Genomic DNA, 26,647 nt, shown 5'->3' with positions numbered 1-26,647 from the left:
GGGTTCAAAAAAATGTGTTTATTTGCTGTGCAAGCCCACAGTCCACTCTCTTTATAAAGCCTGGCTTCACCACTGCTATGAGTCATACTGTATGCTCCTTTTTTATAATACTTTTATGGCACTTTTGGGTCCATTTTCAGGCTTCAAAGTACCCATTCATTGTTAGAACCAAACCAGGCTTTCTAAAATTTCACCTTGTTCTCTGAGGAAAGTAAGTACCAGCATGGCATTTAATAACTAATATCTACTATTACTCATAGCTTCCTTTATTGGTGCACCATCCTTCTGTTTTGGAACTTGAAGATTTGTCTTTAAGCCCGTTTCCTTTCGTTTTATCACTAGGCCCGTAAATCCTTTAGTTTTTTTCAAGCCAAGACACAATGGCTCAGTCACAGTAACAGGATCTCCTGGGTGACCACGCAAAGATAAGAAGTGATTTTCACTCAATAGCAGGAATTAGAGACTAATAACCCCATTAAAATCTGCTGGAAAAGTCTCCTTTCACACACATGTGAGACTGAGAACTGAGTCAGAGCTCAATGTGTTTATACGTGTGCATATGGAGGTGGATTGTGACAACGTGCACCCGTGAATACCATATGCATGTTCAATATGGACAGAATGGCAGGTTCTGACACCTGTTATGATGGGATGAGGCTTAAACATGAGAGTGTCTGTAGATGTACATGCACATCAGGAAACATCACGAGTGCCCGATGGTGTAGTGTCACTCATTGTCATGCTGGTATCTTATAATTCAGAACACCAACTGTGAGACAACCTTTTTTTTTTCTGACAGTGCACAAAGAGAGAGAGTGAGAGAGAAACATCTCATGCTTTTCAGCAGCGGGTCGTATATTGTGATTCATTATTTCATCACTGAAAGAGAAACTTATGGCGTGTCAAAAATATATATATATATATTTTGTTTTGCCTTGTTTGTGGCATACATAGGAATGCATTTGGGTGATCTTGGAAACCTAAGTTACTATACACTTTTATGTACAATATATATTTTATAATAATGGTCAGAACACAGTTGCCCAACTTACTGCAGAATTAACTGCAGTGTTTCCTCTAAGATTTTTTCCAGCTGTTGCGGCAGACTCTGTTGGGCATTTTACACAGATCTACCAACTACATGTGGCATTATTTCATTGACAAATGTTGTGAGCGCAGAATTACAAGTCGAGATCACATTAATGTAATACGAGCATGTCAATGTCTGTGCTCGAGCGCCGATTTCCTCTGTTCGTGCACAAAACTTCTTGCGTGTCCTCAAATACATGCTTCTCAAATGCAGATCTTCTTGCGCGCCCTCAAATAAATGCTGCTGAAGTGCAGATTTTCTTGTGCGCTCTCAATTAAACGCTGCTGAAGTGCGATTTAGTGCATTTATGTAACGAAAATGTCTCCAACATTTATTAGATTTGCCAGGAATATTTATGAATGTCTCCAATAGACCTACAGAGCGTCATTAATGTGTCTTGAAGTAAAGTGAAATGGTTAAACTCCAGCAAGATAAAGTAATTGTATGCAAAACCACAGACCTTTATCTATAAATAAAGTATAATTATGGAAACTGTGTTCATCATAACTGAAAGCTACGTCGTGTTTGCTGGCCTCACACATCACGCACCTGTCTGTCAGTCAGTCAGTCAGTCAGCATGTCACCTTAAAGGGTTAAACAAATAATCCACAGCACTACTACGATTACAGAAAGGTTTGCGCTGTTATAATTCACTTATAGTATGTTTTGGTGCGATATATTTGGTTATAATTCAACTTTAATACGTTTTGGTGCGATTATAACCCGCTATCAAAAAACACGACTGAATGTTTTGAATAAGAAGCTGTTATGTAGCCGTGGCGGGATGAATTTTGGTGTGGCGCCCCGCCACAGAAGAATGAATGTAGCGGAAACCATGAACTATGCACTTCATCTACTGTTTCCACCAAATCTGTTTGTCGGGAGCTCTAGAGGGTCAGTAAATATGGCTGGGCTGCTATAGCTAAAACTTTGGTCACTCGTGATAATGCCAAAATTTGGTTTCAAAAGTGCCACCAGTGAAAATCTTAGGCTGTGGACAAAGTAAACATATATTACACATATTGTTATACATATATTGTTATCTGATGAGTCCACCTTCATTGTCTTCATTGACTGTTGACTGCTCAGAGTAAAACATGGGGGTGGATCAGTGATGGTTTGGGCTGCAATATTATGACATTCCCATGGCCCAATACTTTAACTAGATGGGCACATCACTGCCAAGAACTACTGAACCATTCTTTAGGACCATGTGCTCCTAATAGTTCAGACATTGTATCCTAAAGGCAGTGCCTTGTATTAGAATGATAATGCACCAATACTAGCCGAGGTCCCACCTTTGAGTATACGAGTGCCTGTTGGTAAGGTTTAATCCCATTGGAACCAGCCAAGATTATCCTGAAGGAGTGACGGTTGAAACTCAGGACCACGACAACCCGACTTTCTGACACAGAAACTGGCTCTTGGGACATGGAATGTCACCTCACTGGGAGAGAAGGAGCCTGAGCCTGAGTTTAGTCGGCGGTACCGACTAGAGATACTCTGGAACACAACTTCTTAAGAAGGGCTAGATGTTTTTCTACTCTGGAGTTAACCACGGTAAGAGGCAGCAGGCTGGTGTGGGCTTGCTTATAGCTCCCCAACTTAGTCGCCATGTGTTGAAGTTTTCCCTGATGAATGAGAGGGTTGTCTTCCTGCACTTTTGGGTCGGGATTGGTCACTCACTGTAGTTTGTTCCTACGGGCCAAATAACAATGCAGAGTACTCATTCTTCTTGGAGTCATTGGCAGAGGTGCTGGTAGTTGCTCTGACTGGGAAACCTGTTGTTCTACTATGGGACTTCAACACCTGTGTGGGTAACAACAGTGATATCTGGATTGGCCTGCCTGATCTGATCTGAATGACCCAAGAGGTGTTCTGTTGTTGGACTTCAGTACTAGTTACGTTTGTCCATAACAAGCATCATGTCCGAGCATAAGGGTGTCCGTCAGTGCACATGGCAATGGTACAGATCGATCATCGACTTTGTGGTTGTTTCACCTGAACTTCGACCATGTCTTGGACACTTGGTTAAAGAGAAGGGCAGAACTGTCAACTGATCACCACTTACTGATGAGTTGGGATCTGCTGGGAGATGAGGAGGCTCTCTAGAAACATCTGACTGCACCACATGTCAAAAGGATTTTTAGCTCTCACCTCTGAAAGAACTTTGACCAAATCCCAAGTAAGGCTATAGTCATCAAGACAGAGTGCTCAATGTTCTCTAAATTCATCGTTGATCTGACTGAGAGGAGCTGTGACTGCAAGGCCTGTGTTGTCTGTAGTGAATGCAATCCACAAATCTTGTGGTGAACACCAGAAGTAAAGGATGTCGTCAAGCTGAAGAAGGACTCATATCAGACTTGTTTGGCTTGTGGGACTCCTAAGGCAGCTGCTGGGACAAGTTTCCAACAAGTTAAGCATGCTGAAACCCAAGCAGTTGTTTAAGCAAAACTATGGCCTGGGAAGAGTTTGGTGAGAGCATGGAGGAAGAAAACCAGTCTGCCTCAAAGACATGTTGGTTAATTGTCCGGCACCTCAGGAGAGGGAAGCAGTTCTACACCAACACTGTTGATAGTGGAAGTAGGGAGCTGTTGACCTCGATTGGGGATGTTGTCAGATAAATTGCGGAATACCATTACACAATTACACTGACACACCTTCCATTGAGGAAGCAGAGAATCAATATCATTCAACATTGCATGGAGGTTGAGGACAGTACCTCTGAACAGAGCAAACTAGAGTGGTGGTTCCTTCAATTTTAAGAAGAAGGAACAGAGGGTTGATCACACTCCTCAGCCTCATTGGAAAAATCTATGCCAGGTTACTGGAGAGGAGGATCCAGCCAGTGATTGAAACTCAAACTCAGTAGGAACAATGTGGTTTTTGTCCAGGTTGTGGAACAGTGGAACAGCTTTATAGCCACACAAGGGTTTATGGGAGTATGCCCAACCAGTCCACATATTTTGTGAACTTGGAGAAGGCATTAAACATGTACCTTGTGGCCTTCTGTGGTGGGTGCTCTGGGAGTATAGGGTCAGCAATAAGTCAGACTTGTTCCCGGTGCATGCTGGACTCCAGTAGGGCTGCTCTTTGTCACTGGTTCTGTTGATTTTTTTTAAATGAGTTTGGCAGGGCACGCCCTTAAAGATAGGCAGAGGACTTCTGTCAGCCAGAAGGAGGTCGGAGTAAAGCCGCTGCTCCTCCACAATAAAAGAAGTCAGTTGAGGTGGTTTAGGCATCTGTTTTGGATGCCTCCTGGATGCCTACCTAGGTAAGAGTTCCGGCATGTCTTATTGGGAGGGGGCCCCTGGGAAGACCTGGAATATGAGGGAAGGACTATGTCTTAGCTTGTCTGGGAGTGACTCGAGATCTCCCCAGAGGAGCTGAAGAAAGTTTCTGGGGAGGAAGGAAGTCTATGGCTGCTGCGCCCACGACCCAGCCCTGGTTAAGCATCTGACTTACAATATAAATAATATCAATTAATTTATGGTCACTTCACATCAGTTTAATGTCTTACTGGTAAACAAAATTATTTTTTATTAAAAAAGCAGACAACATTGCATATATGGATTTTTATTTTTTATACTAATAAAGTTTTCAAGTCTTTATTGTTCTGTGGAGGCTTATTCTCCATAACTGTTGATTAACGTTAAAAAATGAGAAAAAATACAATAATTTCAAATATATAAACAGTATAATTGTGCCTATATGATTTTATAACTTTGATACTGCTGAATTTGGAATGAAGTATCAGCATCTGTCTTAATTGTAAGCAGTATATAGTTTTAATATTTAAAACTTTTATTTTGATGAAACATTCAGTCAGAAAAAAGTCCTTGTGTGGTAGTTCTTCAAACACAGTTTTGCTATTCTGTTGCACAACGCAATATATAAACACACTTTACAGAGAGCCTCAAGTGTGAAAATGCATTTTGGCATAAAGAAGCATTTTAAAATATTAGAATAAACAAATGCAGCATATGCACAGTTGCCTGTTCGTGACATAAGCTTATTCAACTCAAGGATGCATAAAACCTATTTGTTATATAACAGTTGTATAACATATAAGTAAAACAAAATAAACTTTAGCTGAAACTTGAAAATTTAAACTTCTCAAATGAAGGTCAAGCTGAAAAACTACATATATACATCCTTTGTTTGGTGGATGAAAAACATCATCCCACTGGAATGACCTTTCCCTGTAGGTCTGTTCACTAAAATCCAATTATGATCGGATACATGTCATCTCCTCCATCTGTCTTTTTTATTTAGCTTGCGGCACATCCACTCTTGACCACATTCAATGCTACATTTGACCTCTATGAAAGCTCTACATGAGAGGCTGGCCAGCCCTGCTCTCATGGTTTCAATTAGGTCCCATGGGCACCTGCTGACTGATGTGTGTAATGGCCTTGGATATGGGCGACCATAGCGAAGGGTGACTTTAACATGATGTGTAAAGCCTGTGCAATTCACCACATTCAGGAGTTACACTCGCACCATGGAGCATAAATCAACCAGCCTTGGCTTTTCTTTTTCATTTATTACTGAAAATTGTCATACCCTCTGCAGTCAGCAGGGGGAAACCCTCACGTCATGCACTCATAGCTGCTTTCTGATGGTTAAATCCCCAGCAGAAGCATGAGACTGAGAAGACTAATGAATATCTCAGGCACAAAAGATTCTGTTTCAGAGCTTAGTGGAGACATAAGGATTAGCACACATAAGGAGGAATAGAAGAGCATCACAAAGCTTGAGAGACGCTTACAGAATGGCAGTATAATCGGTTTGTAACACAGAAGGCAATCGTATGATTGTCTTTTATGATGGTTTAAGAAGGGGAGAACGTAAAGCCTATAAGTTGGTAACACTTCAAATAAATCATAGCATCAAGCAATGATTAGAGAGTGCGATGCAAATTGTAAAAATAGAAAAAAAGAAAATTATTTATACATTGTTTTTATTTTTTTTTTGTATTTTCATGGTCTGTTGAAAATCTTGTATCGTGTAGGGCAGTTCCTTGCCTCTATGTCATGCATTTAAAATCCCTCCTTTTGTGTGTGTGTGTGTGTGTGTGTGTGTGTGTGTGTGTGTTCCACAGAAGACAAAGGTATACAGGTTTGTAAAGCTATATTGAGAAAATAATTACAATGTTTATAAATACAATGCTCTTGTAATGGTTATTTTAACAACAATACCTCATATACACTAGATTTTTGCTAACACTAAACATACTGTATATATATACATATAAGAAATCAGAAATCAGAAAGAGCTTTATTGCCAAGTATGTTCACACATACAAGGAATTTGTTTTTGTGACAGAGCTTCTACAGTGCAACAGGGTTACAGAGACAGGACAAAAAACAGATAATAAATATATTTTAAAAAATAGAAGTAAGTAAACTAATTGTAGGAATGTGACTCAAGACAGGACAAACTAACAAAAACACAAAAACTACTGCAGAGCACGACACGGAGGTGGCCATCATCGTCGGCGCCATCTTGACATTTTTCAAATCAAGGTGATCAGTCTGCAATCTGTGGCACCTCTGTCCATTGTGCCCTTAAACAATACGGTCTGTTGTCCATATATATATATATATATCATACAACAGTTCTGTCTGGTTCAGTCTGATTGGCTGATAGCCGTGCAATATTCTGCAATATTCCACCTTTTCACCTTTCACCCTTGTGTATTACTTCGCCCACATACAGCAACAAGCAGATGACACTCTACAGTTTGACAAATATTGCTGCTGTTGGACAACATAATGTACTTTTGACGCTTTTTAGGCTAGATTGTAGTTGTTTAGATTGCAACTATGGAGTTTGTTTATTTTAATTATTTCTAATTTCAGAGAGACAGTGCATCGGCGGCCATTAGCCTGTCATTGAGCAGAGCAAAGACGGTTGACACTGTTAATCCACAAGATAGTGACAGAGACCGCATAATAAGCCCTTAGAAGAGAAAAAAGCATCATTTCTAACTACAACTGATCAAATCATTATAAAACAGGCAAGTGACTTTCTGAGTCAATCTCTCTAACCCTGAGTTATTTTTTGGTTGGCCATCTGCTAGTTTATAATGTGTCTCCAGATTTCATTACTGCAGACTGGTTTAGTAAAAAGACAGAAAGAAGAAATGCTGCAGATGTGAATGAATGGCGGAAGAAAGTAATTCCTCATACAAAAGGATTTTTGAGAATCTTTGTGTTTATATATATATATATATATATATATATATATATATATATATATATATATATATATATATATATATATATATATACACATATGTGTGTGTGTATGTATATATATATATATATATATATATATATATATATATATATATATATATATATATATATATATATATATATATATATATATATATATACATATGTGTGTGTATGTTTATTTTTATTTTTTTTACATTTTAACACATTGTAGGAAGTTATAATAACTTTCAGAAAAATAACTAATAATAATAAGAGTAGTCTTTGTTTCTGCTATAAACTGTACTTAAATTACTGAATTGTTTTACTATTACAATTCACTACACAGAATTTTAACCAGGAGAATGTCTGTGTTGAAATGAGCCAGCTAAACTGAAGGATGTAAGCAGTGATGGTGTGTGGGAGTGGGCAGGTTTTTAGTTGATAGCTACAGATAGTGCAACATTTTTCTGGTTCATGCAAGTCTTACCTGATGTGGAGGGCATGGCCATAGGGACGCAGGGTCTTCCTTGCCCCATGGCGGAGGCAGAGAGCAGCGTTTTTGCCAACGAGGCAGATATAGGCTGAACCAGCAATGATGTCAGGTTGTAGAGATTGTCTCTGCCAACTGTAAAAAAATAAAATAAAAGAAACAGCTATATCAAAGATATTAAAATAAAAAAAAAATAATTAAACTATAAAGCATAACCCTCAGTGCACCATCTGCATTGATCATGATTCTGTGAGTGTTTAGAGAATGCCCAGAGGCTCTTAATTCCACACATGAGCAAACCAATTACCCAATCAAATCACTTTCCTATTGGTTAAAACGTCCAGTGAGTTTTCCAACACATCTTCATCTATAAGGGCAGACGAACAACATTAGTATGTTGTGTGCTGCATAAATAGAGTTGCAATGGGGCCAGATGGAGATGCACTTAGTGATGTGAGTTGAGCACCGTAAATCAGACAGAAAAGAGAAAGGAGAGCGTTTAGTGGAACCTGCACAGCCAGTCAGGGACGTATCAAAGCCTTTTTTCACTGCTGATTGCAGCTCACGGGCGGCAAACTAATAGGCCCGGAGATTTTAAGTTGGAAGAAATGGTTTCTAGCAAGCCGATGGGGATTTATACGGACGAAATGCTCCAGTGATTCAGCCTCATTAAAACGGAGAAACGTTGAGCCTAATCCTGCTTTAGGAGCAAATTTATTTAGGAGCTTCCAATTTTCCAGCAGCGCTTCTGCACCGGTGGGATGGGGTACAGTCATCCACGAATAACAATCAGTAGACCTTTCTGTTACAAAACACTCTATTACCTTTTGCAGATAAACCTATTCGCAGACTGCAATTATTTTACAGTGGTTTTATGGGAATAAACACAGAAGAAGGTCCCCTTGAAATTTGTTTAATATTTTTTTCATGGTCGTAGGGGGATACAGGAGGAGATTATTGGGTTTTGAGTGGGGATATTGTATATGTAATTATCTGCTCAAAGGTCACAGGGGTGAAAGCAGTGTTTAGAGGTGAGAGATTATTTGAATTGTGCGTAAACAATGCAGCCCAGACTCTTCGGAAATATGTGCCTCAGCCTACATATTTGTGAAACCTAAAATACATTGCTCCAGGAATGTTTTGTTGAATGTTTCCGATGACAAATACATGAGCGGGCGATGTCTACATTTTGTGAATCTGAAATACGCATTTTGTTGTAAGTTTCATATACACTCCCTTTTTTATGTCCATGAGAAGAGGGGGCTGGTCGTTCAAATGACTTAGCAAATCACTGACCTAAACCCTTCCCTAGACCCAACCAATAGTGTTTTCAAAAGCAAGCATGAGAAAAGTGCACTGTGGCAATAATGTTTTACATTGATTTTACATAGCTATTATTTCTTTTTCTGAACCTATATATATATATATATATATATATATATATATATATATATATATACTTGCGTTCTGTGAATGAACGTCGCCTCGTTGTTCCATCCCAAAGAGGGAAGAAATCACTTTCCCGAACTCTCACATTCAATCTGCCCAGTTGGTGGAATGGACTCCCTAACTACATCAGAACAGCAGAGTCACTTGCTGTCTTCAAGAAACGACTAAAAACGCAACTGTTTAGTCTCCACTTTCCTTCCTAATCTGCAACTGCCTCTCTGGCTATACCACTAACTGTGCCCTCTCTCTCTCTCTCCAAAAAAAAAAAAAAAAAAAAAAAAAAAAAATTTACTAATGCTTTGCTTCTTAGACTTTACACACCTGAAACTTGTCTATAGCACTTGTTCACTGCTGCTCTTATAGTTGTGTAAATTGCTTCCTTGTCCTCATTTGTAAGTCGCTTTGGATAAAAGCGTCTGCTAAATGACTAAATGTAAATATATATATATATATATATATATATATATATATATATATATATATATATATATATATATATATATATAATAAAATTTGAATATTAAAATAAAATTCCACATGGACCTTTTTTTAGAACAAGCCTTTTGCAGAATCTGTACAATGTGATGTTACACTGAGAAGGCCCTGCCTACCATTGTTGACAGACACGTTATATTAGCATAGACTTGCTGAACCTGTGGCAAAAGATTATTTGATGTACCAATTCTGCATTGATTCTGAGATTTTCAAAATGCATTGCTATTCCCTCTCAAATTAATTTTGAATTTATTAACAATTATTTAGGGTTCAAGTGGTATTTGTAAGGAATTGAATGCAAGCAGATTACGGCTGTTTGTAAGGCATACATTGTCATCTGGTGTTTAAAACTGAGACCAGAATCAATTCAGAATTGATTATGCTGAATTGATTCCTCAAACGATTTTTCATCTTGCCCGAGACTTGCCCCAAGTGAGATACAGTTCGCCATTTTTTTGTAGGTGAAAATATCAGTGTGTGTGTGTGCAGTGTTTGTTATAGCGCTTAGAAAATGTTTAAACATGATGTTTATGTGTGTGTTTATGCTTTAGAATAAATTATATTGCTTATGATAAATGCACAGATAGTTTTCCAAATCATTGATGTCAAAATTCTTTTCTGATTTGCATTTAAAGACACACACACACACATGCACACACACACACACACGCATACACACACACACACACACACAAACACACATGCACACACACACACAGTGATGCACAGATGCATACACACAGCTTGTTTTTTATTCCCACCTCAAAATTGCTATTTTCAATATGGTATAATAAATAATCTGAGTCACTTTGAGTTTAAAGTTCACAGTCGTGTTCTGGGAACATGAGATTATAATAATTATTAGCTTTTAACTATTTAATGTTATTTAAATTTTATATATAACTATTACATATAGTGAAATGGGACATTTCTAACCTAATAAATGGGACATTCTCTATCCAAATTTGAATGCAGTCCCCATTCATACATTGAATTAGAAACTAAAACACCTTCAATTAAAATCTGAAATGTGCACAATCGTGATGGATTCATTGTAGAATTGATGCTGTAGTGCTGCATTTGCAGACACATCTAAACCTCATAATGGCTGTGGACTAAATTGAATCAAATTTGAGATATAAAATGAGACATTTTCTGTCTAATGCTTTAGGGACATGTCCGGAGCACTTACTGACTCACCCCTCTGTTTTTTTTATCTTTATTTTCCAGCCTAAAAGGACTTTCATCCATCTAAATAAATAAAATACAAGCAAGGTTATGGCCAATACTTCTCATCATTTCCTGTTAGTTCTTTCTACAGCTAAAAATGAACAAAATGAACAAAAACAAGTTTTAAAGTACAGGATGCCTTCAAAGCCCATTAGGTCGTGCTCCCGCTGGAGATTACAGAGTTTGGAATAAAGTAGTCTTGACCTTTATGAACTCCAGGAGAGAGTGTGTATGCACTCACTGATTCAGCCTGTAGACACTAAAGACTCGGAAAGCTGATATAGTGGACTATATACTACATGAGAAGAATGTAATATAAGATGCTACTCTCTCACAAGCAATAATTTATGACCCTAATGAAATGCACACTTTTACAAAGATATTTGAAAATTTCAAAGTTTATTTGTAACTATACATTGTACTTTGGAATCAACCTAATGCTGGTACAAACAACATATGCAGACTTACATTTACACCAGGAAAGACATGCACTGTTCATAGATTGATAGTTAACAAGGGGAACAAAAAAACTCTTTAACTAGAGTTAATATTAATATGATATTAATATGATATAAATGTTAGCGTGTTTTACAAAAGCATAGTAACTTAAATCTTGAAAAAGTGGTAAAACATGTGTCCTTTAAGATTAGTCTTTTGTGTCTCCAGAATTTGTCTGTAAAGTTTCAACTCAAAACACCCATCGGATTATTTATTAAACTTTTCAGAACATCCTCTGAACACAATGTAGCTGATTTTGTTGCCTGTGCCTTTAATGCTAGTTCTCCCCACCCACCGTTCCCACGTGCCAGTCAGAGTGTGCCTCAATCTCCAACTGCGTCATATAAACAGCACAGTGTCAGACATGAAGCAGATCTCATGTAAGGTTTTTGAAAAACTACTACAGTAATAATTTTCCCACTGATGAACTATGAGAATGATTGTCCTGCAATGATGAGTCACACACACAATGCTGTTACAAAGTTCACGTGCACACACACACAGTTGACACATGTGACAGGATACACGTTAATATCCACTGCTGTATGGATATCCGTTATGTTAAATGTACAAAATAAAACTGATTTAATATCCACAAAGCATCTTCTTTTATAATTGTACTGACACGCGGCTGTGGTGTGTAAGGTGTCGTTTTAGGTGAGGATTGAACCCAGGTCTCTTGGGCACAAAGCTTGGGCTTTTCCCTGCTGAGCAAACTCCTCTACAGATGAACCCAAGAGCAGAAGATTAAGGGAAAAATAAACAAATGATCTTTACTTGAAAAAATAGAATGCAAAGTACAACAGAAATGACTGAAGTCAAGCTTCAAGTAAACAAGCAAAACAAATACAACACGATGGTCAAAAAAAAGCACAACAGCAAAGTGTCACTTAGCTTCTCTAGACAATCTAGAGAACACCGGGCAGTAGTTGCTCAAGACTGAACACAGTAGCTTGTAACACACACACTTATATAGGGGAAAACACAGGTGTTGCTAATCAAGTTTGAGTGGTGGCGCACAGCAGATGGTGAGAAAGTAGTGCCATCCACTGTTCCGGTGGAAGCATAGAAATGGGATCCTGTTGTGTGAGAAGACAGGAGCAACTCCTTCTGGTTAGGAGGGGGAATACAGCTTAATGAATTCTTACATGGTGAAAAAGATGGTAAAATTGCTGTAAATTAATTACAAACATGCACTGTTTAAAAAATGTTGTAACTTGTAAAACTCATTCTTGATCACATCTGATGATGATTGATGGTCACAGCGAGCTCAACAGATCTTTTAATCCCACTTGCTTTGTGCACGTTCTGTCTTGTTGATATGATTATACACGTTACTACAGAGACATGTTAATACGTGGCTGTCAATCAATTTAGCGGGCGTGGAAACCGCACTTCTACATCACATTGCTGTGGTCCTTAAAATGGGATATTTTAACTACAGACTTTAGGTCACGTCAATATGACTCTGGACACACCAAACCTACACACAGTTCTGTCGAAACAGCTTCTAAAATGATTTTCATCAGAAGCACCCCTTAAGTAGCATTAATGATAATTAATATGATCCTTATATGATCTTAATATTACAATCTAATTTCCAAAAGTATATATTAATATAAAATATTATCATAGGATCTAAAGTGATGTGGAGTAATTGTTAAGTTTTACATGCATCATAAGACAAGTTATGAGGTATTTCAGTGTGGAGTTTGCATGTTTTCCATGTGTTCGCGTGGGTTTCCTCCGGGTGGTCCGATTTCCCCCTCAAGTCCAAAGACATGCAGTACAGGTGAATTGGGTACGCTAAAATTGTCCATAGTGTATGTGTGTGAATGCGAGTGTTGATTGGTTTTTTTCAGTGATGGGTTGTGGCTAGAAGAGCATCCGCTGCGTGAAACATGTGCTGGATAAATTGGCGGTTCATTCCACTGTGGCAACCCCAAATTAATAAAGGGACTAAGCTGAAAAGAAAATGAATGAATGAATGAATGCATAATAAATAATAATAATAATACTTATAATAATAAAAATAAAAAATATATAAATATATTTCTATTTTTATATTTAATTTAAAAATATTAAAAACACCAAATTAAATAAAAAAATAATAATTTAGAAAATAGTTTTGAAAGATTGTGAAAGATACAGATTAAAAAAGCCACAAAAAAAAAAAAATAATAATAATAATAAAACAAATCTTGCATTGACTTGCTAACATGCACAAAAACGTCATGTACTGAAAGGTTATTATACTTAACCTCATGTTTTTTTAACCTTAACCTTTTTTTTCAGCAATTTGGTCAGTGTCTGACAGCATGTAGTTTGAAACGTTATATACATTTTCATGATATGTGCATTTTCTGGTAATGCATATGAAATTGTGAGTATTTGTAAACTTGCATATTTTATTTATTTTATTTTGTGTATTTTTTTTACAGCTACATTGCTCCTTCATTGCAATCAGCAGAAGCAAATCTTATTCCACACAGTATCTCTCACACGAGCCCCCAGTGAACTTTGTGCAGTGAGTACACAGATTCATATCACAAATCAATTAGCTCCGCCATGCTCAATGCCAAAGATGCTTCCCTGCTGATGCGCTGCACGGCCTGCGCATTTCTAATTTCAGTACATGTGATGCTATTTCAGGAAGCATGATTATTTTAGATAAAGATTACCTAATGCCATACAGACAAAGTAGACACTAATTATGTACTTCAATATACAGTGCAGTATAAACATCAGCACTTTCCAAAAAAAATAAAACCAAGATGGTATAAAATAACTGTGAGAACATTTTTTTTTTTGATCAAACAAGCCTCCCAGGAAGAGTTATTTGCTGAAGTGTGATTCCCCACAGGGCTTAGACTCATTCCCTCCATACAGAGATGCTCATGAGATATATATTACATGCCTGCGGTGGGGCCATATGCACAGTTTTCATATTATAAGCACTTCAGCAGCTCTTGTGAAAACGTATTCATTTAGTCTCGATGCGTTGCAAATCAAATCTGTGAGAAGGACTGTGGAAAGGACAAGCTCACAGCGATAAGTTTACAACAATCACATCGATAAAGCAACGGGGTTGCTTTTATCTGGAATAAATGATGAAGTTCATGGTTACACACACAGACAGATGTGTTGTGGTTAAGAATGCCATTTTATCTACTGTAAATACATGAATTTTTTTAAGTACAGTACTCAGTATAGACCATGTCAATGTGGTAATTGAAACATTGAACATTTCCTGCTTGCTATCAAACTATTTCATAACTGTAACAAGAGGCAATTCAGTCAAAACAGCTATCATAACATTATTTATCAATATGTGGCTCTTTCTGGATTCTCGGAAGCTGTAGAAATTAAAAAATATAGGACCATTGTTTTTGTTTACATCCCTCAAAATGGTTAAATGAATGGTTAAATAAAATGGTCAAAATGGTTAAAAAAATAAAACAGATACAAACCAATATTTTATTTAAAATGTTATTTTTGTTTGCATTTATTGAACTAATCTTACACTGTCACAGAAGGAGACACTGACAACTGAGTTGCAGATCCAAATGCAGGATTTATTGTAAAGAGAATGGCCAGGTGGGCAATGATTACAATCAGGAGCAAATGGTAACATGCAGGCAAATCCAGAAGAAAGGTCAAAAAGCAGGCCAAAAAGAAGTGGTCGACCCAGGCAGCTAACTACATAAACAAAACAAACAAACAAAGTGAAGGTCAGCAACGGAAAGACAGAACTAGGAAAAAGCGTCATAATGTTAACTTGACAGATAAACAAGTCTCAGCCCTGATGTATGTATGTATGTATGTGTATGTATGTATGTGTATGTATGTATGTATGTGTGTGTGTGTGTGTGTGTGTGTGTGTGTGTGTGTGTGTGTGTGTGTGTGTGTGTGTGTTTACTGTTTAATTAGTCCTTGCAATCAGTCTTTCTCAATCCTCCGGCTGTGTGTGTGTAATCAATCAATCGTGATCCGGAACAGGTGTGTGTGTGTTGTGCATGACAGTATATGTAGTCCATGTGATGGCGAATTTGTAGTCCGTTAGCGATCTGCAGCCGATAGATCGCTGATAATCATTACACACTATTTATACGTTTAGTTTTATTTGGAATTTGGAATTTTATGCTCACTTAAGTTTTCTATTTTTGATTTTTTTATTGCCCTATGTATGTTCTAATACCTAATCTATTGTCAATGCAGACTGGGTTTAGAAACACCCATCATTTAAACGGGTGGTTCACTAAGAATGTGAATGATTCATATTACTTACACATGCATATTCCGAATATATGTGAAAGACGTCGTGTAACACGTTGAGTTAAAAAAATACAGGAGAGCTCGCCTAACTCGTGTAGCAGCAGAAAAATAAATGAAAGCTCACACAGGTCGCATCCCACATCTTGTGCTTTAATCTTCTGTCAACAGTGTCACTGTATATTACAGAACAACAACTTAATCCGAGCATCAGATAAAAATAAAAATAAATGCATTTCTCGTGTCTACAGACAGTTCACACACACATACACACAGACACACACAAAGGTCTCTGTTAAAGGAGCTGCACCTCATTTTCACACGTTATAGACACTTGTCAAATGTTATTTTAGAGAGCGGGCATGAGGTTGACTGACTGTTTACACACGCACGCACGTGCTTGTGCGGGCGTGACGTGGGGCCGATCTGCGAATCGCAGCACATTATGACACATGACCAATCAGAGTCACTTGAGGGTGGGCCTTTCAGAGGAACTAGGAAATATTCACCGTTCAGTCGTTTTTATGTTAGCTGAGTAGCTGTATATATTTAAAGTAAGATTTATGAAAAAATAATGTGATTTCCTTCAAGTAAAACATGAGCACACATTGCTTTGCATCTTATAAACAAAACCAAGCCTTAAAATTACATTCTGAACCACCCCTTTAACATATATCTTTTTGCGGATTTATGCCTTTGTAACTTATTGCCCAAGCAATATTAGTTTAACTATAGTAGATAACAAGATATTGTCTAAGTTATTCCAGCATTTTATTAAGTGGTATTTTTACAGTGTGTGCCCTCAGTTAAAACAAACAAACAAAAACAAAACATATTATTTAGATAACCAATATATGCACTATGCGCCACAGTAAGCATTATTCAGTCCTGCAATATTTAATTTACAACACAAATACAAACTCTAGCTTTGTTCTTTGAGTCATTTGAAGTAAATGAAATTGACCTCTCCTTATTTTTTCCCTTCACTTTAAAGATATGACATGGAGCAGCAAATTTACATGCAAATTGATTTTCAAAAAGCTGGTTGTTGATTTCCATAAGAACAATGGCAGCAGTTTTCAAGCAGAGACCTCACTCCTCTCTCTCGAGTTCAAGTGATTGTACAGCCTTGCTTACATCCCTTCAAGTCTTTCATGGGCTAAACTTGAGGACACACTACCATACATTTGTTGTTTATTGCTCTAAACAGCTTCTTGCAGCAAATGCAACTGCTTAACACTTAAGATCATGGACAGTATTACTTAGTATAATAATTTTCTAGACAATAAATGACGTTTTAGTGGAAATTCATGTTAATTAGCATCCTTCTCTTTGCTTTTTTCTTAAGTAGATATCTTTGCTGAGAAGATGAAACAGTATTTTATGATAATGAAAGAGGCTTGAGCTACTTGTGGCAGAATATTGAAAATGTTTGAATATATTATTAAATGCACTGCATAATTTCAAAAGGATTAAATACATTTACAGAATGGATTACATAAATATAAATGTCAGGACCCATCACCAGCCATGGCCCCTTGGACTCATTGCAAGCCCAATCACCTTCACCTGAACTCTAATCACCATTAACTGTGCGCACACTCATTACACACACTACAAAAGAGACATCATCACAATCCAGTCTGCCGTTCACCACCCAAACCTACAAGACTCTCACCAATCATCGTTGCTCAATTGTCTATACCTCATTGCAGTTTCAACCATCTTCTTCTTCTTCTTCTTCTTCTTCTTCTTCATCATCATCATCCCCCAGATCCTTTCACCGAACTAGTCATTGCTCTTAAAGTGTCCTTCATCTCATCTCCATTAACAACAACACCATCTGCCTTTGAGTCCCATTACAATTCCATCGACATTCTTGGGTGAGGCACCTGAGTGTAGCAGCATTTTACTCCATGTCAACCTAAACACCAACATGCAACCCATGAATTTTCCAACCAAACACTCTAAAGTAGCCTCTCTCATGTCCCTACTATCAAGGAAATAATTAATGTGAGCCAAATCAATATGGAATCCCAACAATACCACAATTAATCACTAAATCAATTAACTAACTACTTTTGTTAGTGTTCCAAAGATGGGGTATGGCCACCAGAGCGCTCTCTATTGCTGACAAACTATTACAATTTCGTCAGGGATCCGACACCATCACAGTTTATAATCTACTGTTTCGTACCATTGCAGCAGCAAGCAGAGGGAATGAATGTGCCCTGCTCAGGACATATTGTCAAGGTTCAAATAATACCATTCATACCGCTATGATGATTTATGATGACACTGTGGATTTGGAGGCCTTTATTCAATGTGCCACCAGAATCTCTCAATGCTTAGCCATTTGCTATATTCCCAAAGCTTCACACCAGCCCACCTCCCCAGCTGCCTGCTCCCTAGTATTAAAACCCATGCAAATTAATTACTCTAGACTGCCTAAGAAGGAAAGAAAGCATTGCCTATTGGAGACCATCAAGACCATCAAACTAAAACCATTACACAGTTATCGAAAATATCAGTAAAACTATTCAGTACCACTTAAGCATTGCATGTTTCAACCCTTGTCAACTTCAGCTCATCTGAGAATTTAATCTCACAAGACTGCCTAGAAAGACTTGTGTAGAAAGACAGCTATGTAGAGTAAAAAAACATCCAAGGCAATCCTCTCAGACTGAGGCGGATCCAGTTCTGTGCTCTATTTCTCATTTTGCAATTTGGATTGTTTAAACAAGAGGAGGTTCACTGGTACTGGAATATTTCACTGTCTACGTCATCCTGGGACAACCCACTACATTTTCCTCTACTCCATTGGAACCCATGTGACATTATCTGCTGAAGTGACAATAAGGAAGTACTTATCCAAGGCAGGCATTCCAAGATGTCTTCAGGAAGCAGACAAGCACTCAAGTTCCACATTTGCAATGTAAATGAAGGCGTACATCCACAAGACATTACAACCAGGTTGGAACCACATTGGCAACATGTCATGCAGGCCCTTTAGAAGCTGAGACAACACCATCTTTACCTAAACTAGAAAACTGAATTCCGTGTGCAGTCATGTGTGCAGGTCCTTGGTTTACATCATCAGACTTTCCAGATGGACCAGAGGAAGATCTGCTCCATCATCGACTGGCTGCAGTCACAAATCATCTCCAATGTGTTCTAGATTTTGCTCATTTTTATTGACGATTCATTCAAGGTTTTAATCTCATCACATCTCCACTCACATCATACCCAAGAGGCAAGCCAAAGATCCTCACCTGGAACACCTCTGCCCACAAAACATTCCACCGCAGACCCTATTCGTCAACATTCAAACCCACAACCCCCCTTCACCATCAAGGTGAATGCCTCCACCACCAGGGTAGGAGATGTGCTGTCCCTGCAGTCTGTTGAGCCTCTGTGCTTCCACTCTTGCATCTACTTGTTCAGGAAACCATCCCCAGCAGAGCAAAACTATGATATTGGTGTTTGGAAGCTCCTGGCTATCAAGCTATCCCTAGAGGATTGGAAATACTGGATGGATGGGGATAACCCTCTATTCACAGTTATGACAGACCACAAAAATCTACAATATATCAGAGAAGCATGACATCTCAACACCAGGCAAGCACAATGTTCTTAGGTTAGGCTGGGTTATTTTTGTGAATTAATCTGATGTTTTAAATAATTTGTGAGAGTCGAATCATTGACCTATTCATAAATACAACCATTGATTTGTTACAGAATAAATGTCTTATTCACTTAAGACAGTGCCTTACCAGCACCTACTGGCGATTTAGTTAATAGAAGACTTAATTTTTACTATAGCAGCTATCACTGAGGTTCAGCATTCTCCAGCCTTCGGGGCCTAGCCTGCAGCTCTGCACAAGACGTTTGGCCATATGAGAAATGGTCGTGCCCAACTCAGCCTGATTTCTTCCGAGATTTTTACCCTTCACTTTCGCCAATTGGTGTTTTTTTTTTTTTTTTGCCGCTGTCGCCACTGGCTTACATAGTTCGGGATTTGTAGAGCTGCACATCGATGGATTACTGTTCAGTGTTTGGACTCTCAGCAGTGAATATTAAAACACACTGAACTGAACTAACCTAAACTGTACATAAACTCTGAAAATTGAACTGACACTGTTTCAATTCACTATAATCTTCTATGTAAAGCTGCTTTGACACAATCTACATCGTAAAAGTGCTATACAAATAAAGATTAATTTAATTTAATATAGTTGCATAATTTTTCTTTTTAATAATTGTATTAGAAACATTATTCATTTAAAAAGAAATTCATAAAGGTAAACAATTCACTAGAAATGTTTATTTAAATAATATTGTGTTTTAATGGAAAAAGTGACTGCAGTCTAAGTGGAAGAGAGCATGCAGAAGGATGTTAAGGAGTATGCAACTCTAAAAAAAAGTTTAGGAGCCACTGATATACAGTCTAGATTACCAGGTTATACCTATGATATGAAAAATTAACTCAAAATTAATAAAATTCATTTTAATACTGTCAACAATTACTTTCAAATTACAGAAACTAATTATATAATATGTAATACATTTTGGAAATTAATTGCAAATGCAACCAAAGTACACGATAGCAATATGGCAGTAAGTAACTGCTAATCATCTAAAATATACTGCATGATTTGACACTACAGGTGTTTCTATGTTTTTTGTAAATGTTGATCAGCAACATTGATCTTGTTGAAGTTACTGCTTTTTGCTTTGGCATGACTACTCACTTTTTGCATACAATACAAAGGCAGAGGACTGTAACTTCAAAATAGAGGTCAAAGGTAAAGTTTGAGCTCAAGATTTTTTTTAATGTAGATAAATGTCATTACTAAAACATGTAATTGTTAATTTCCCAATGTCCTACTTACAACTAATTTGTCTGGTCAACAAAAAATCTTTGAAATATACAGTACAGCTATATCGCACTGCTACTCATGATTCTCATCCTGTTAGCTTAGAATTCTGTACACATAATATATTCTGTATTTATTATGTATACAGCTTTTTTTTTACACATCTCTCAACAGATAAAATGCATTTCATTATCATAAAATATATTTTCAAGTATAATCTAGTCTGGGTTTTGAAGCACCATTGTAAAATTGAATCATATGGACTGCTAATAATACAAAAGGCCAAAAACATATTCCAGACAGATTACAAGAATATATTTTGAATTAATCCAGATAATTGACACATATCTACAACATACACAATAATACAACACTGATTTTTAAAGCACTGTTGTGCTGTCTATTCATGCAGTAATATATAAAAGCAAATATCTCACAGCTCTTAATAATTATTATACTGCATGTTATAATACCACTGGTCCACTCCTGATAACACAATCATTGTAGATAATTGTAAATGTGAGAAAAGTTACTTTAAGTAACGTAAACATTATAACGTTAATAAATGCTCTATAAGTAGTGTTCATCCCTAGTTCATCTTACATGAACTAACATTAACTAAGGAAACCCTATTGAGAATTGTGACCGGTTTATGTACCATATAGGTATATAGATGTAGAATATGGCCAGGTGTAATATGTTTTAAGGGTGGTAATAATAAGCCAATATGTTAATAATAGACATGATGCTAATAAGCAACGATGTAATAGTGAAAATCAGTCGCTATACTGAAGTGTTACCTGAAACTGACATAGATTTGGAACAAGTGGAGGAAGAGAAAGGGATGACAGTATTTCTACTTTGGAAATGAACTACTCATTCAAGTAGTTACACAATTCCGCAACATTCACCTTCTCCTCAGAGGTAGAAACAGATCAGAGCGGTAGAGGGAAGAAATAATGTCTATACTACTGTCCAATCACTGTGAATTGAAAGTACTGCAATTGGTGACTATTGTAGTTAAACAAAAAGACAGAGGTAAACTTAAGAAGCAGATTTGGGCTGTTTCATTTTATTCATTTTTATTTTTTAAATAAATGGACTGATTTTGTGTGTGGAAGTATTTTATGATGCTTGGTGGATTGCTGCACTGAGATATTGTAACAGTAATCTATCTCAGACTAGAATTGTCGTCATGATTTCCCATGGTTAACTGGTTTTTGTCATTGCATTAAGCACGAAGGCAGATTGCTCGACTTAGACAGTTGTCATTTTTAGAGGTGTGAACCAACACTAGTCTTATGGTTTGGTTCCGTTATGACTGTCATGCCATTGATTTGGTTCAATTCGATATCTCGGTCCGTCACGGTGCATTGACGATGCTTTTCTATACACAGAGTATTATATTTTTGTTACAGCACATCAATTCTTGTATTAAAATGCATAAATATATTTATATACTATTTGTAATACAATTTTGTCCTTTAATACAGTCCTTTAATCCTTTAATACAGTCAGATATATAAACTGTACCTTTAAACAACACAAGCATTTATAGCACATAAACAAATATAAATATCCTGCTCGCTTTCTGAGCCTTGTCTTGGTCAAGTGCTCAACAGAAAGGGCTGCGATTGGCTCTTAAATGCTGGCACTCTTCACAGATGAGTGACACTGATAAACGGCAGCAGCAACCACAGCTGATCCATGATAGACACAGTGGAGAAAACTCTGCAGACACGCCGAGAGGAGAGGAAAAGTCATGCCAGCAGGTCAAATGGGCCACAGTGAGAGTGAGAGAAAAAGAGAGAGAGAAATGAAGTACTTTCAATCTCTCAATTGCAGTGAAATAGGGGCTTCTGCTGTAAGTGTCAGTGAAAGACTGAAAATTGTGCACAGTTTCTGCATTTTTAAGTAGAATGAGCATTGTGAATACTCGCGCTTGCCTCCCCCGCCATAGTAAGCTACCGCGACATAGCACATATGAGATAAATGACGTCAGTGAATAATAACCGGTTATGATTATTACTGAAGTGATATCAAGTTGTCCGCATCTGCATTGCGGTGCACCAAAGAAACAATTCTTTTTGACACTCCTAGTCACTGTATTCTGTTTTTAGGAACAGTTTGTACCTTTTAGTGAAATGCGTAATAAAATGTGTCCTTGTGTTAGGGAGAAATACAAGAGGAGAGTTTGTGAGACAGACATTACACATATGAGAGAGCTGTGAAATAGGACATACACGCACGTCATAGGCAAATGCCACACATTTCTGTTACTCGACCCCCATTAGCAGCCATTCACAAATGTGCTGAAGACAAATGCACAATGGAACCTTTAAAGAAGATCCGGACTGTATCTGACGTAACAACCATCAAAGCAAAGTGAAGGATAATGCATTTAAAAGGACATGAGGGATTCTGAGCTGCAAAAATAGTGGGGTGGGGGGTGGTGATCTATGAAACTCATCAATCAATCAATCAATCAATCAATCAATCAATCAATCAATCAATCAATCAATCAATCACATACAGACAGACAGACAGACAGACAGACAGAAAGACAGACAGATAGACAGCCAAATAATCAATGAAACAAACAAACAAACAAACAAACAAACAAAAAAAAAACTCTTGTGCCAGTCTAACCAGTCAAACCAAACAAAACTATCATCAAAATATTTTTGATGACAAAAATCTAAACAAAACAAAACTCTTTCAGGGGTAAAGAACTGAAACATTGATGTGATGTTTTTCCTGAGTGTATCAATGCACATTTTCATTACTTATGGATGGTAACTTAAACATTGAAGAAATCATTGCTTGCCATGTGCATAGCTTTACAAGTGAAAAAAAGTGAATTATATATATATATATATATATATATATATATATATATATATATATATATATATATATATATATATATATATATATATATATATATATATATATATATATATATATATATATATATATATAATTCTGACATTCAATGCAGCTTGATAAAGAACATTTGAATCAGCAGATTCCTCCAAATGTTTTCCACCTAAAAAAAACTTGTTATGAGGTGACATTGTTCCAATCTCCCTGGACCTGCCTATTCACAATCCCAAAGGGAAATGGCTGATCTGTCACAACAATACATTGTGGAAGAATGCCATGTTTCAAAATAACAGCAGTCCTTCTTTGGCTGAAACCAAATTGCATTTGTTAGTTAGTGGAATGTGTGCGAGCACATTTGTTGAGATCATCTTTTAGGTCTTTCCACTGTAGCAAAATCACATTAAAGATACAGTATGGCCAAACAAATATATCATCTGTTATACAATGAACAACAGTCAGTGAATCTGTGTAGCTCTATTATTCTGTATCAGATGAAAAAATTACAGACAACATCCATTCATTCTTTATTCATCAGGGGTCTGTAAGGATGACTAAGCCATGAGGCGAGATCCCAAGAATTGTCAGGCACTAAAACAATAAACTTTTTAATTTAAACCAGCTGTTTAATTTAAATCACCATGAGCCCCCTTCCTGACCTTTACTTTACCTTCTCCACCAGAGCAGCTCACTCACATTCCACACAGAATATCCAGGTTTTTAATATGGTGTATCTTGTAGCTCTATGTTCATGTTTGGTGTCATTTTAAATGTTTCTGTGTGATTGGTAAAATGGTCTAAGTTTCACTGTAATATTTCACAATTTCACTTGTATATGTTGATATGGTTTAGAGTATTAAAGGGCACCTAGGTTAGCCCTTTTATCAGATTTAATATAAGTCTTTTGTGTCTCCAGAAAGTGTGTGTAAAGTTTCAGCTCAAAACACCCATCAGATGTTTTATTATACCTTTTATTAAATTCCTATTTATACATTTTTTCACTGGGTGGCGGTTTTGGTGTACTGCTTCTTTAAGGCTAGTCCTCCCTGCCCCCCAATTCTATGTGCCTTTTTGCGTGCCTTAATTTCCTCCCTCGGCTGCGTCAGACAACAGACAGACTTAACGGAAGCAGATCTCACGTAGCGTTTGTGAGAAATACTACAGTAAGAACTTTACCAATTAGTATTTATTGTGCAGTTGCATGGCAGGGTCACACAAAGTTCACGCGCGCACACACACACCGCAGTAGGCACACACACCACAGTAGACACACACACAGACAGAGCGCCCGTTTAGCTTTGCACTCTTTTTGCAGCAAATGTGACAGGATACAGGTTAATCTCCACTGCTGTATGGATAACTGTTATGTTAATGTACAAATTAAACCTGATTTAACGTCCACAAACCGTGACTGAAGCATCTTCCTTTATAATTGTTCTGACACGCGGCTGTGATGATGAAGTAAAGCTAAGCTAAATCGCTATAATTCATTACACACGTGCACTGTTTTAAAACATTTTAAACATGTGAAACTCACTCTTGATCACATTTGATGATGATTGATGATCCTAACGAACTGAACACACCTTTTTAGTCCCGGGTGCTTTGTGCACGTCTGGTCTTTTTTATATGATTATACACGTGACTACCGGGACATGTTAATAACCGCAGCTGTCAATCAATTCGGTGGGCGGGGGGACCGCACTCCTACGTAAAGTTGCGGTCGATCTGAAAACCGCTCCAATTGGTCCACCATTTTTTATGTTGCTAAATTGAAAAAAAAGGACTGGGTGTGTTTATATCACCCCAATATGACGGTCTATACACCATACATGCACATATGTCTGTCCAAACAGCTTGAAAAGTAGATTTTTCACCATAGGTGCCCTTTAAGGTGCAAAGGTGCAAAGACGACATTGGAATCCTGTAGCCAGGAGGCCCCATTGCAGTGCTTTTGCATCAGCGACTTATATACTGCAATGCTCTTTATACAATTATAACTTTTGGATTTATAATTGAGTAATTGATGTTGTACATTTCTGAATTGGCTTTTTATTATTTGATTCTGTAATTGGCATGATAGTTAAGCGTTTAGATTTGATTCATTGTGAATTCTTCTGAAACCTTTTATATCCAGTAAATTAAGTGGAGTCTGTGCTTTCATTATGTTGTGACATGACTTTTTAGATTGTCAAGGCACATTTAACTGTACGGAGCAGTATGGTACGGCAGCATGACCTTTTAATCATTAAATCACTGATATTATCAAGTTGTATGGACATTACTAAATTAACTACTCTTTTAGTATGAGTGAGCAGGTGGCAACCAGACTTTAAGTATTAGTTAACCCTACATCATCTGTCTAACTTCAGAGTGTCGAGATAATGTCAGTGAGATGAAACGCAATCCCATGGCGTGGAACTCTAAGTAAACTGTTTTGTCCCTAATGAACGTATAACTGAAAAGTATGGGATCAGTTATAAATCAAAACTTTAAATTGAGTCATAAATGATGAATGTGATCTGCCAGCCTGATCTCACGAGAAAACTTAAGTATTTTACGTCTTGTCTAGTTTAGTGGCTAATTCGTACAAATTCGTACGAGTTCAGTTGCATGAAATTGTACGATTCTATAAAGGAGGCGTGGCACCTAACCCCACCCCTAAACCCAACCATCATTGGGGGATGAGAAATCGTACTAAAATGTACAAATGAGATCGTACGAATTAGCTACTAAGTCAAAAAGTTACGAATTGCCGTGAGATTGTGTTGGATCTGCTCTTACAATAAGAAATAAAGTCTAAATTTGACGGTGACTTAAAGTCAGACTAAATTCGTAGCTGAAAAACTAATTCTAAGAATTAACAGAGTTTTTTTTCAGAAGCACTAGAAAAGGCTAACATGCATTTAACCTTTGACCACTTTATAACTTATACCTGTATCCTGCACTTGCTGCTATTGCACTGCTGGTTAGACTGAAACTGCATTTCGTTGCCTTGTACTTGTACATGTGTAATGACAATAAAGTTGAATCTAGTCTAATCTAACCATGCTGTTAGTTTAGTCACTGGGCTAATATATGGTCTTCTACTAGAATAAATTTACCCAGCATATGCTTTACACAGTGGATGCCCTTTCAG

At 37.2% G+C, this 26,647-nt stretch overlaps 1 protein-coding gene across 2 annotated transcripts in view; it reads right to left on the bottom strand.

Moving 5' to 3' along the window:
- LOC130236979 (inactive N-acetylated-alpha-linked acidic dipeptidase-like protein 2) overlaps positions 1–26,647 on the bottom strand; it is a 554,471-nt gene that overhangs the window by 205,362 nt on the left and 322,462 nt on the right. For both annotated transcript variants that reach the window (XM_056467749.1, XM_056467750.1), the window contains exon 6: positions 7,802–7,939. In XM_056467749.1, the coding sequence (XP_056323724.1) occupies positions 7,802–7,939 (138 nt within the window). The remainder of the gene's footprint in view (positions 1–7,801; positions 7,940–26,647) is intronic.

This window comes from Danio aesculapii, chromosome 11, assembly GCF_903798145.1.
Source record: "Danio aesculapii chromosome 11, fDanAes4.1, whole genome shotgun sequence".
NCBI classification, from domain to species: domain Eukaryota; kingdom Metazoa; phylum Chordata; class Actinopteri; order Cypriniformes; family Danionidae; genus Danio; species Danio aesculapii.
This window is presented reverse-complemented; position numbering and strand designations above follow the sequence as displayed.